General features: G+C 45.9%; 1 protein-coding gene across 1 annotated transcript; it reads right to left on the reverse strand.

Annotated features, from left to right (window-relative positions):
- Positions 1–565: 565 nt before the first annotated feature.
- On the reverse strand, positions 566–2,759 carry LOC115200970 (noggin-2-like). Its single transcript, XM_029764135.1, has one exon. It carries the CDS (start codon positions 1,462–1,464, stop codon positions 829–831), a length of 636 nt encoding a protein of 211 aa, XP_029619995.1. The 5' UTR covers positions 1,465–2,759; the 3' UTR covers positions 566–828.
- Between the last annotated feature and the right edge of the window lie 11,103 nt (positions 2,760–13,862).

A 13,862-nucleotide genomic window follows, 5' to 3' on the forward strand; every position in this document is an offset into this window, starting at 1 on the left:
TACTGTGCATTTAGCAACTCCATTCCACTCCACCACCATACACGCCCCCTTGGACAGGGACAAACTTTATAAGCAACTTGCTAGACAGTAATACATGTTGAAAATACTGACTTTATTGCTAAAACGTGTAACCATAACATGTACACTGATATGTTAACTTTTATTTATTTTTTTTTTGAAATATTCAAGTAGACATCTCCCATAATTTCTGGTATACTCTGCTATTTTCTTTGCTTATATTCTATACTCACAATCGTTAAAATAATAAATAAACCGTACAGATTTGTTTTTTTCTACAATATTCCAAAAGCTGAGTTCACGCCTTTATATATATATATATATATATATATATATATATATATATATATATATATATATATATATATATATATATATATATATATATATATAAAAGTATCTTTATCCTCAACTTTAAATTTAATTATTAATGATATTAATATTATACAAAAACTCTAGGCAGCATTGCAGTGAAATAACAGTCAGCATCAATGTTCAGTTGAAAAAAGTGAACTTCTTGGAGAAGTTGTATGCATTCCATCTTACATTTTTCATAAAAAATAAAAGCTCTTCTTTCTGAAGTGCTTGTGTTCATCCAAAAACACGTTTCAGGGATGAAATAAAATATGGTCCTGTTCATTAAAAAAAATAGCTGCATCTTTCTTAAATATGTACAATGTTGGCATTTTAATTAAAATGCTATATAAAAAAATAGATTCGCTATGGTGCCCACCTCTGTTCAGAGTTTACAGTGCAATAGAAACCGTATATTTCCAATCCACTTCCCAACCCTTCTACTTCCATTGAAACTCAGCAAGAGCATTTACACTCTGAGATGATTGGGTATTGCACCGGTATCCACGTACAATATTTCTGTCTTAAAAACCCTTGACAATACCAGCGGAGAAAAGTCTTGGTGATTGACTTGACAGGTTTGCAAAACATCCCCTCGGGGAAGGAACAAGATCGCTCATTGAAGCAGTTTCCCTCCTTGATGTAGCGTGGCCAGAACCTCACGCCCAAATCCTTCCAGGTATACACCACCGGACAGTGCGTATACGTCCACAACCACTGCAGAAATTTCCTGCGGGCTTTTTTGCCCAATTTTACCCGCTTCCCGTAGGGGGACTCTGAGATATCCAGCTTTTTAATCTCGTTTGGCATGGGTCCTTGCAGTTTCATCTGGGTGTCTTGTACGGAGAGATTCACCAGCATGGGCGAGCTGATGGACATAAAGTTGGGATCAAAGTTGCTGCCAAGCTTTTTCCGCAGAGTCCTCTCGGCCAAGTCCTGTTCCCGGGGGTCGTATTCCGGGTCGGGGTCCTCCTTGAGGTCTGGCACGGGAAGATGTTCGCTGGGCGAGGGGCGCAGGCGTAGATAATGTTGCGAATCTCCAAGGTGAATGGATACCAGTACATAAACTAGTAGCGTCTTTGAGAAGGCCATATTTATATTGTTTGCTTAAAGGCTCTTCTGGTGTATTAGCCTAAATATTTATTTATTTTCACAGCTACTGTGCTCTTTGAAATGAGTAGCCCGGGGGCTTCATAAATAGTTGAAGTAGAGGCACAAGCAAGATGATACTTTTAATAGACCACGTCGGGTTTGAATGACATTGACTGGAGTTTCTTTTTTAGGGATCATTAGCAATATGCCTCTTACGTTTGCTTGCTGATGCAATCTTGTAGAACGCAAAGGGTGTCTCTTCTTTGTAAAAATAAATAAGTACAATTTAGGCTCAACCAAAACAGCACAAAACAAAACGGAAAAACAAAAATCACCCACTCTCCCGTGTCACTATTTTCCTCAAATTCACTTTAGGTTTATTGTGGTTGTCATGGTTACGCCAGGGACGGCAAATTGTCTAGACTGGATGACAGTGGCTGAGGCGAGAGTCACATGGAATGAAGTTTTTATAAAGATCTCGGAGACAAAATAGATCCAGAGCGCCCCGAGAGAGAGGGGTGCACAAAAGAGTAGGCTACTTCACCAAGTTTTACATTTCACTGTTCCGGCAATGACGGTTGTCTTGGCCAATGTTATTTTTACGCATGACTTTTATTAACGTGGCTTCTTTCAACTTTGCTTGGCGCGCTCAGCCTTGAGAAAGTCCAAACGCGAGCGCAGAATCCATGGAGTGAGAGGTGTCCTGTGAATTCAGTGTGATATTCCTCCTTCTGCTTGGAGTCTTAGGACCTCACTGAAATTGTCCATGCGTATTCAGATGTCTTCTCTTTGGCAAAACGCACCACTGTAGTCTCCCACACCTATGCAAGCCGAAACATTTCTCGGTCCTGTTGAAAAGGTCTATCCAACCAAAATGCAGATTTACCTCTAAAAAACAAAATTATACTCCTCCAGGACGCAGTTTTTTTTGCGCACAAAAAGTAACAAAAAAAGTCACATCTTAATATAAACTGACACGAATTAAATGCATATCAAACGCAAAAGGTAACAAGCCAGTTTAAGTTCACTTCAACTTGATGTTTCTTTTCACCTCGATGACATCGGTGATTTCTCTACGGATATCAAAAAGAGCCACCGCCGTTGCATGGTTGAATCAGTCCGAGTTCTGCCTTCTTCTGCACGGTCAGTGTTTGCGGTAATTCCTGGGGGAGAATCTTTACTCCTTTGAAAGCTGGTACAGTTCTTCTACTTACTCGCTCCTACTTTAGGAGGTCTGAGACTTGGCGCTGAGCGTCTCTTTGCTTAGGCACACTGTGTGTGAGTGTGCCTGTTGCGAGCGGTGCTCAATCCCAAGTTAAATATCCCCCTCCGACAGTACAAAGTGTCAGCGGGTCCTGCCCACCACTGCCACTTTCCCTATGATTGACAGCACCCCTCGGCCCCCTCTCCTCACAGAACGCGAAAAATATCGGCCACAATCAGACTATCCACAGGGTCCTAAAGAAACTGATTTATCATCGAGAGACACAATATATCCTAAACTGTGATGTAGCCACATATTTTGCTTTCTCCCCCAAATAAAATAGTAATAAGCAGTCTCCTCACATTGCAATCTGCATGTCTCTCCTCATATTTCGGGAACTTGTGCGCAATGACTATCTTGCTGCAACGCACTCGAGTTAATATGTTCAATACGCTGTCAATATTTAATTGAAGTACTGAAGTGTTTACCAGTTTATAACATTCACGAGAGAAGGGTGGGAAACGTTTAGTAGCACGTATGAGGGGGTTCTAACTGAAAACGAGCGTCACATTCCACCTTTGTTCATGAGGACCTCTGTCCGCACACAGGAATTCGCTGTTTGAACTTTGGGGTCACAAAATAAGCGCGCAATTAAAGCTTTAAATGGTCATGGATAGCCTTACTAAACGTAACCTTTATCATGCTGACTAACCGCAGTGATTAGAGTATCATGGATGCTTGAGCCTCAAAGGTTGGTTTCAGTTGAATATATGTAGCTGTCAATAATGCAACTAATATGGAGAAACTGATTTAATTTGTAGGCCTAATGACGCGTAATCAGGCCTTTATAAACGAATGTTGATGCCACTGACATTATCTTACTATCAACACAGTCACTTGTCATTAATACCCAATTAGCAGTTATTAGATCGACTTTATGCTTGGTCAATCAAATGTAGCATATTTTGGAATAGTGTTCAATAGTTCACCTTTTGACGCATGCACTCATAATACAATATTTTTGAGTTGTGGCTATTTGATCAGTATAATTTGTATTGTCTATTGTCATTTCCAAACGTAGATTGTTGTAACTATGCTCGGTACACAGTGGATAGACAGACTGATTTGTGTTTGTGTTAGGGTACTTGCTCTTATAGTGGTCACTAGGGGGCGTCGATCCAGCGTGCAGGAATCTCAGGATTGTCTGCCTTACCGTGCATTCTTATCAATCAATCACATATGTCATTACAATGTGATAACAAGTCTTTGTTTACTAACTTCTATCTTTTTAGCATCTTCTCCATCTAAAGAAAATTGGTTAGAGAATTTGATTCAAAGTATACTTTGATTCATGTTATTTTTGTGCCAATTACCCCTAATTATCTTATCAATGATTGTTTCTGTGTTAGAGATATGGATATACATTGAGGTAAAGCATGGAGCTTCTAAGAAAATAGCACTTTTTTATTCTAAACTAAGATTAAAGAAGAAGAAATCTATTAGAAATGACGTTATTATTAAGAGTGTTATGGGGAGTTGTGTAAGAACTCACAGCAGTATAATTTACCCTCTAGCGCTAAACCCTGTAACCTCTCTAGTCATCATGCAGTAGCTGTCTAGCTGGCTAATGACTAGGAACCAGTTAGCAGTAGGGGACCTGGGCTGACCTGGGCTGGCTACTGTAGACCCTGCTATTGTCCTGTGGCAGCCCCCCCTGACAGGGAGCAGGGAGTCCAGGGGAGGACAGGGGAGCCCAGCGAACACCGCTTCCCATCTTCTCATCTTCCCATCCCCTTTATGCCGGCCAGACCAGCGCCAAGCCCTCCGGCTAATTACCTAGGATAAAGAGAGGACCGGAGAGGACTGGGGGGACTGGTGGTGGGGGGGGGGGGCAGTCAGGAGAGGGAAAGGAGGAGGGTTGTAGTGGGGGATTGGGGAGAGGCAGGAGGAGGGTGGCAGCAAGCAACAGGGGGACACGGCGGTAGCAGTTTGCTGTGGAATGGCTAATTAAATGATGTGATAAAGGGCCGGGCTCGCTTTAACGAAGCCCTCCAAGCCTGACAAGGGGGGCTGAGTGTGTGAGAGAGGCGTGGGGGGCACACACAGAGGGAGGGGTGGAGGGGTGTGGTCAGTGCTGAAAATTGGCCTTGTATAACAAGGAGACTTAGCTCTTTGGTTTTGGCAGCGATTTTTCACGCTTCCTTAGGCCTCAATAGTGCGCACGGCAAGAGTGCATTAGGGGGTCGGCCCCAGCACAGATTGAGAGCCCCTTTCCCCTTAGCTGCGAGCGCAGGGCCCCCTGCTCCATACAAACAGGCTGTTTCCCAAGGAAGGCCCACTGGGAGCTTAACCAGCACAGGCACCACCAAGGGTAGCCCCAGCCAGACTGGCTGACTAGGGTCCTAGGGTCCTCAGGGAACTGCTAGAATGGTACAGAAGACAGAGGGGGTAGGAGACAGAGGGGAAAATAAAGGAGAGGAGAGAAAGAGACAGGGAAAAGGGGGGCATCACTACTTTACTAAGACAAAGAGCATCACCAGGGGTAGCTGTGTTGACAAAGTTTTTTATTTTTACATCCCAATCTTTTCAGTTGCCCCGAGGGACTAGAGAGAAAGGCTATTTTAGATTATACAGAGAATTGAGGAATTTGGCTTGCCTGTTGGAAATACTCTTCAACACCTAACGTTGGAACTAGTACTCCCCCCTACACACACATACCCACACACATACACACCTCCTCATCCTCCTCCTCATTCCAAAACAACAGAGGGGTTTGAAAGACACAATACATTTCCCCGCTGTCCTCTGTCAATATTACACCCCTCTACAGCCCCCACCACCACCCCTCACATCCTACCCCTCACTCTCACTCCTCCAGTTCAATAACCCTAACTTGAAGCAGATGGGTCGGGAAGCATGACAAAAATCTGTGTCCCGTTAACAGGATACTTTTGAAGCTTTCTCTTTTTATTCTTTATGAAGTTTTTTTGCAAAACTAGTCAGTAAACAGCATCAAAGTAAAAATTGTCCGCCTGATGACAACAAAAAATAAATCATAAATTGCTACTAAGCTCTTTATGAAATTGGTCCCCCTCGTTATTAAGGAGGCCTGCTCTCTGTCAACGAAAGACCTAGGTTCAAATATTACTTTAAATCATGTAAAATACTTGATCTGCTTGATTGAGTAAGCCTGCCTGACCAATAAAATAGTTCCAAAACTCTAAACGCCCACCCAAATGGAACTCCAGACAGGGTAGAGTAAAAGCTCAAAGCATTTGAAAGATTTCAAGTGGTATTTGAACCAAGTTCTGGTCGATGGCAATCTGAAGTCAATCTGAACGTCGGACAAGTTCCCAGTTCCTATATGACATTCCAGTCGGGATGAAGAAACACAGCGCTTTATCACATGCTATAATTAATTAATCGTAATAGTATCGTGAATGGCTTGATGCGTTTGTGATGTGACTGCTGGAGTTGACTTTGAACTAGGCCTCTAAGGGATTCTTGGGGACTCTTTGCACTCATGCGACTAAAAGTGGAAACATCCTAGCTAATACTCACACATGCTTGTGTTTATATACTGTATTCATACACACACATATTTAGGCACTTATAGTCAGAGTCACACCCACGCTCACGTATACAAGAATACTCACACACACACACACACACACACACACACACACACACACACACACACACACACACACACACACACACACACACACACTGAATGGAGAAAGTGGTGGGGTGTGAGAGGTCATTCTCTGTTGTCATGATGACCCTGGACATCCTTAGACAACGACTCCCTGGAGAAGCAGGGTCTTAGTGGTGGATCTACACACTCTCTATGGCTGTCTGTCCATCTGTCCAGTGGGCACACTGAGTCCTCGCCCTGACAGACACAGACAATGTTCTTGGAAAGGAGGGGCGGAGCAATGACGGGAGGGTTCCTAAGGGCTCCCTGTACTCTGAGTTGTGAAGCAACGGATTGGAGGGTGGTTGCTGGGTGGTGGAGGGGGGTTAGTTTCTGTAAACCTTTCCCTTTTTTTGCTCTGAATCGCCACCATTCTTCCGTAATCATCCAGACAACTTTTAATTGGGGAGGTAGAGTGACCTCATTGCATTCCAGCATGATTACCCTTATTCATGTCTCTGAAAATTGAAATAAAAGAGAACGAATCCCAACAACAGTCTCAACAGTCTTAGCCCTTCCCCTTTGCTTTTTCGGTGTTTTTTATTTGATGCGTGCCCCAGCCCGTTTTGGGAACGAGCGATAGAAGCACCCCGTTGTCTTTCTATTCTCTCTCTCTCTTTTTTTCACCCATTGGAGAAGGAGTGATGAGGGTGGAATTAAAGTGATCGCTGCCTTCCGGAAAACAACAGGAAAGAACAGCGCATTCCGAACGCCAGGAGGGCGTTCTCCCTGGTCTTCCCTACGGCGCGGTGACATCATTGGCGGCCTGCCAAATTCCCACCTCTCACAATAGGGTCGCTGTTACTTTCTCCACGGTGGCACCTCAGCCAAGAGACAGAAAAAACCCGTCCAGCAGTGTTGAGACCTGCAGCCCTGCTTGTGCTTCACTACAATCTAACCATGCTCAGTGTTTCTGCTCCTCACTCTACTGGGTGTTTGAGAAGTCATAAAGCCTTCGTTAGGCTGTCGTAGGGCTGTCCCAGACATGACTTTACAGGTGTCATGAGAAAATTTACCAAGAATAATATGTCACATAATGCAGAGTTTATTGGAGGATAGTTAAAGAGCTGAAATGTGTCATTGAGTTGGTGCATTTCAGTTTCAGTGTCGTTTAACAGATGAAATGTAATTCATAATCATGAAACTTGCTTAATTTCTTTCACAGTTTCATATTCAATATTTCACTGACACAACTAAGGTGAATGTCTCCGCAGCAGTGCCAGTACCGGACTAGAACCATAGCCCTTCTAGTAAGGAACAGATTCCCCTAACCTAACCACTAAGTCATTGTGTTGCCCCCAATACAAAACCACCTGCCCACAACCACAAACTGACGGGTGACCACAACAGATGTTCCCTCTGTTTTTGCTCCCCCGTAGCATATGTGTCCTGTTGAGTTTCCATGACTAACTGGGTAGTTCCATAGTCACTCATCATAGCTGAAGCACACTGGGGTAATTTTGAGCCCGAATGGCAAACGGTGCAACTCAAACTACCCGAACAACCCAAACCCTGGGCTGTGCATGTCGACAAACAGCCAATGTTGGCTCACCGTGCCCTTTGCTCCCTGGTATGTTTGGAGAACATGCGGGAGGGTAAAAGGGTGATGGTCCCCAAAGACACCAGGAGGGATGAGAAGGCTTTGGGAAATGTCTCGCTGGGGTGCGAGTGCGAACGGTCCCCCCGCCTCGGGAAGCCTGTCTGCTTGGGAACGGGACAGGGGGGCAGCAGACCGGCAACGGTGTGTGTATATGTGTGTGTGTATGTATGCGTGTATGTGTCGAAGGGGGGTGAGGGGGGGGTGATTGTCCAGAGGATGTACCAACTGTTGACTTGCACTGGTTTGTTAATTGAGAGCTACAAGCCCCTGGAGCCATGAGTAAATACCAGCGTCTGCCTCGCTCTGTCAGACTGGGGAAAGAGAGATGGAAAGAGAAAGAAAAATGGAGAGAGAGAGAGAGAGGGGAGTGTATAGAGTAGGAAGACAAAGGAATATGAAGAGGGATATGGTATATGTGTAATTAGACAACAGATATTATGGAACAGTTGGAAAGTATTGGAGCGAGAGTGAGAAAGAAAGAAAGAAATAAAGAGAAGGGGAGCAGGGAGACTTCCACGTCACTCAGCTCTAAATCAAGGATTGGGCTGGTGTCCAGAACCAGGCACAACAACCATACACTGCTGAGACAGACAGACAGACAGACAAGCAGACAGACAGACAGACAAGCAGACAGACAGACAAGCAGACAGACAGACAGACAGACAGACAGACAGACAGACAGACAGACAGACAGACAGGCAGGCAGGCAGGCAGGCAGGCAGGCAGGCAGACAGACAGACAGACAGACAGACAGACAGACAGACAGACAGACAGACAGACAGACAGACAGACAGACAGACAGACAGACAGACAGACAGACAGACTACTACCTATAGAGTAGAAGACACTAGCAGCCAGAGACAGCAAGCAACGGGCAGCAACGACAGACAGCAGTAATCAAGGACAGAAGAGAGGACAGACCAACACTAACAAAGATGACCAATAACCCCAAACCAGACTAGCAAAGCAGAGACTATGAAGTCTATTCACACTTCAATAACCCTCACAAGGAGTAGACAGCCAGGAGAAAGAGAGCCCCAGTCAGTCAAATCAAGTTGATCAACAAGGGGCTATTGGTTACAGTGATCTTGGTTGTGTTACCAAAAGAGTAATGTTGTTAACTTGATATATCCTTGGATTTCGGTGGCAGGGGTTACCTCGGGTAACCTAGCGAACAGTATCCATTCACATACAGTATATCATAGAGAGAAGGTGTTCACTTTTGAGAGAAAGTCAAAAAGTTAATCTTACCATTCCCCAATGATTTTTTTTTATAGGCCAGTCCCGATAACAGAACAGTGGGAATATCAAATTTAGGGAGATACAGTGCCGTGAAAAAGTATTTTTCCACTTTCCGATTTTCTTTATTTTTGCATATGTTTGATACTGCATGTTGTCAGATCTTCAACCAAAACCTAATATTAGATAAAAAGGAACCTGAGTTTACAAATAACACAACAAATGTATACTTATTTTATTTATTTCATTAACAAATTTATGCAACACCCAATTCCCCTGTCTGAAAAAGTAATTGCCTTACACTCAATAGTTGGTTGTGCCACCTTTAGCTTCAATGACTGCAACCAAATGCTTCCTGTAGTTGTTGATCAGTCTCACATCGCTGTGGAGGAATTTTGGCCCATATCATGCATGCAGAACTGCTTTAACTCAGCAACATTTGTGGGTTTTCAAGCATGATCTGCTCATTTCAAGTCCTGCCACAACATCTCAATTGGGATTAGGTCTGGACTTTGACAAAACCATTCCAATACTTCAACTGTGTTGCTTTTTATCCATTTTCATGTAGACTTGATTGTGTGTTTTGGATCATTTTCTTGCTGCATGACCCAGCTGCGCTTTAGCTTCAGCTCACAGATGGATGGCCTGACATTTTCCTGTAGAATTCCCTGATACAGAGCAGCATTCATGGTTCCTTCTATTAACCCTCCTATTATGTTGCGGATCAATTTGACTCATTTCCACTTTTGAGTTGTCTAAAATACTAATTAACCTCTCTTTTTCTCCATGAAATGAAATTACTTTTCCTCATTTAGGGTTATGAACCTAACTTCAAAATGTGGACACACTGATGTGTTGTGGAATGTCTGTGTAGATTTTGTATACAAACATGATGTTGTGGGTCATTTTGACCTGAAGGATTTCATGTGCCCAGGTATAAAATAAACATGAGTCGGATGTATTATGTTTTGACTGGTTCTGGTTGCACCTTTATAATTACGTTTGGGTGAAAAGGATCTTTCCAAAGCTTCTCCTTCTCAGTGAGAGAGCAGCAGATCTCTGACACAGACACTCAAAAATGTGCTCCAAACAGAAAACGCTTGTTTGTGAGAACGGAAATATGTTTAACAAATAGTTCTTAAAAATAGAGTTTTTGAAATCAAATGTTCTTGTATTTCTTCTTTCTGAAAGGTCTGACAAGACAAAATAAAGTTTTTTTTTTTTTACTTGATTCTTTGAACGTCTTGAGTGTGTTTAAACTGTGTGGGTCAATCTGACCCATACCACAAGGGCCGTCATTTTTTTTCAGCAAAGCACCAGGGTTAAGGCAAGTCGTCCAGGTCCTGAGGCAGCAAAGTATCCCCAGACCATCACACTACCACCACCATGCTTGACCATTGGTATGAGGTTCTTACTGTGGAATGCAGTGTTTGGTTTTCACCAGACATAATGGGACCCATCTCATCCAAAAAGTAGACTCAAGTTTGCCAGAAATCACCTAGAAGCACCTGGATGATCATCAAGACTCTTGGAAGAATGCTCTATGGACAGATGTAAAGTATACGGTTTTGGACAACATGGGTCCTATTATGTCTGGCCAAAACCAGATATTAGGTTTTGGTTGAAAATTTGATAACATTCAGTATGAAAAATGTTTTTAAAAAAAAGAAAATCAGAAAGGGGGCAAATACTTTTCACAACACTGTACATTGCTGTGATATTAATGTCGTTCACTGTGTGTGTTACACAACAACATCAGAAGTGACCAGTGAAATGACCACACAGCTGTGCACAGTACTGAACCAGACAAGTGACCAGAGAACCCTTCAAAAGAGAGGACAGAGAGACCGTCTGGTTCCAGTGTGTGTGTGCTGTAATTACACCCAGGTCACAGGCGAGGAGCCCAGTTTAAGTATCGTCACTCTGTCTCTGGCATGCGGTGACCTTCCCTCTCCTCTCGCTCCTCTGTCTCCGTGTCTCTCGCTCACTGAGACACCGTGCCCGGCCCGTCCTGCTCACACACAGGTGTTAACACGAAAGCTGTCTCTGCTCTCTCTCTCTCTCTTTCTCTGTATGTGTGTATGTGTGCGGCTGTTTCCATGAGTGTGTGTGTGTGTTTGTTTGTGTGTGTTCATTAGTGAACCACATACCTAGTGTATGCATCAATGAGGTGATATGTAAGCCAGCATTTCCATGTTTCAGTCAAAGTCTTTGCATAGGCCTTATAAGCCTGAGTGTGTGTGTCTAATAAATTGATGCTGTGAGTCAGTGAGTCACATTACTGTGTGTGTGGGGGGGGGGGGGGGAGGGTCTGACACTGTGGATGTGTGATGAGAGTGCATATATCCATAATCCTTTCATCTTCTTCTGGCTAAGGAGTCCATTTACCTCACCTGTCTGTCTGTATCTGCTAACCCCTCTGTCTCCACGCCAGCCCCCTGTGGCCCTTATACCTCCCCTCCCTGCAGCACGCACACGCATGCAAGAATGAACACACACACACAGTGCCCTAAGCAGTGGGGTCTGACACTAATCCTGTGGGGCTGAGGTACACAGCTGGGATGGGTCTATGGCATCTTGAAAATGAAGGGAATGTCTGGTTTGATACATGGACCAGGGGTATTTGTGTGTCATTGCTTGACTTGGACTGAAACATTTGCCGGTACTCATTTTGGGTGCCGGTACTGTTTACATTTAGGTGCAGGAGCTCTACAATACTTTTGATTTTATATTCTATAAGAGGAGCAGGAGGTCAAGCAGTAGAACATTTGATATACCGGTACTCAGCTCCGGTGAGCTCCTGCCCAAGTCAAGCGCTGATTATCCAGTCAGGAATGTCTCGAGACACTGTGAATATTTACGCTCAACGTTGTGATCCTATGTTACCTGTGTTGTCCTCTGGGACCAGTTTGGCCACTTGTCAGTCTGCTTATGTCCAAGACGCGAGGTCCCCTGGACAAATCTGGACAAATATTTTGAGTGGCCAAACAAGGGCAGCCTTTTGGAGGGCTGCTCCACACATACATACATGGTAATTATTTCAGTGGCGCTGATGGGTGAGTGACAAAACACTGCTCCTGTGACTGTCTGTGATTGTTTCTGAAGACACACACGCAGGCAGGCAGGCAGACACCCCCACACACACACACACACACACACGCAGGCAGGCAGGCAGACACCCACACACACACACACGCAGGCAGGCAGACACCCACACACACACACACGCAGGCAGGCAGACACCCACACACACACGCAGGCAGGCAGGCAGACACCCACACACACGCAGGCAGGCAGACACCCACACACACACACACACACGCAGGCAGGCAGGCAGACACCCACACACACACACACAGGCAGGCAGGCAGACACCCACACACACACACACGCAGGCAGGCAGACACCCACACACACACACACGCAGGCAGGCAGGCAGACACCCACACACACACACACACGCAGGCAGGCAGACACCCACACACACACAGGCAGGCAGGCAGGCAGACACCCACACACACACACACGCAGGCAGGCAGACACCCACACACACACACACGCAGGCAGACAAACACCCACACACACACGCAGGCAGGCAGACACCCACACACACACACACGCAGGCAGGCAGACACCCACACACACGCAGGCAGGCAGACACCCACACACACACACACACGCAGGCAGGCAGACACCCACACACACACACACACAGGCAGGCAGGCAGACACCCACACACACACACACGCAGGCAGGCAGACACCCACACACACACACACACGCACGCAGGCAGGCAGACACCCACACACACACGCAGGCAGGCAGACACCCACACACACACACACGCAGGCAGGCAGACACCCACACACACGCAGGCAGGCAAACACCCACACACACACACACTCAGGCAGGCAGACACCCACACACACACACACACACAGGCAGGCAGGTAGACACACACACACACACGCAGGCAGGCAGACACCCACACACACACACACACACGCAGGCAGGCAGGCAGACAACCACACACACACACACACGCAGGCAGGCAGACACCCACACACACACACACGCAGGCAGGCAGGCAGACACCCACACACACACACGCAGGCAGGCAGACACCCACACACACACACACAGGCAGGCAGGCAGACACCCACCCACACGCAGGCAGGCAGGCAGACACCCACACACACACGCAGGCAGGCAGACACCCACACACACACGCAGGCAGGCAGGCAGACACCCACACACACACACACGCAGGCAGGCAGACACCCACACACACACGCAGGCAGGCAGACACCCACACACACACACACAGGCAGGCAGGCAGACACCCACACACACACACACACAGGCAGGCAGGCAGACACCCACCCACACGCAGGCAGGCAGACACCCACACACACCCACACACGCAGGCAGGCAGACACCCACACACACAGGCAGACAGGCAGGCAGACACACACCCACACACAGACAGGCAGACACACACCCACACACACACAGACAGGCAGACACACACCCACACACACACACAGGCAGACAGACACCCACCCCCCCCACACACAGACAGGCAGACCCACACCCACACACAGACAGGCAGACACCCACCCACACACAGACAGGCAGACACACACCCACACACAGAC

This window comes from Salmo trutta, chromosome 10 (genome assembly GCF_901001165.1).
Source record: "Salmo trutta chromosome 10, fSalTru1.1, whole genome shotgun sequence".
NCBI classification, from domain to species: domain Eukaryota; kingdom Metazoa; phylum Chordata; class Actinopteri; order Salmoniformes; family Salmonidae; genus Salmo; species Salmo trutta.

Excerpts from the sequence above, each read along its gene's own strand:
- LOC115200970 (XM_029764135.1), bottom strand. The coding sequence starts at position 1,464 with ATGGCCTTCTCAAAGACGCTACTAGTTTATGTACTGGTATCCATTCAC.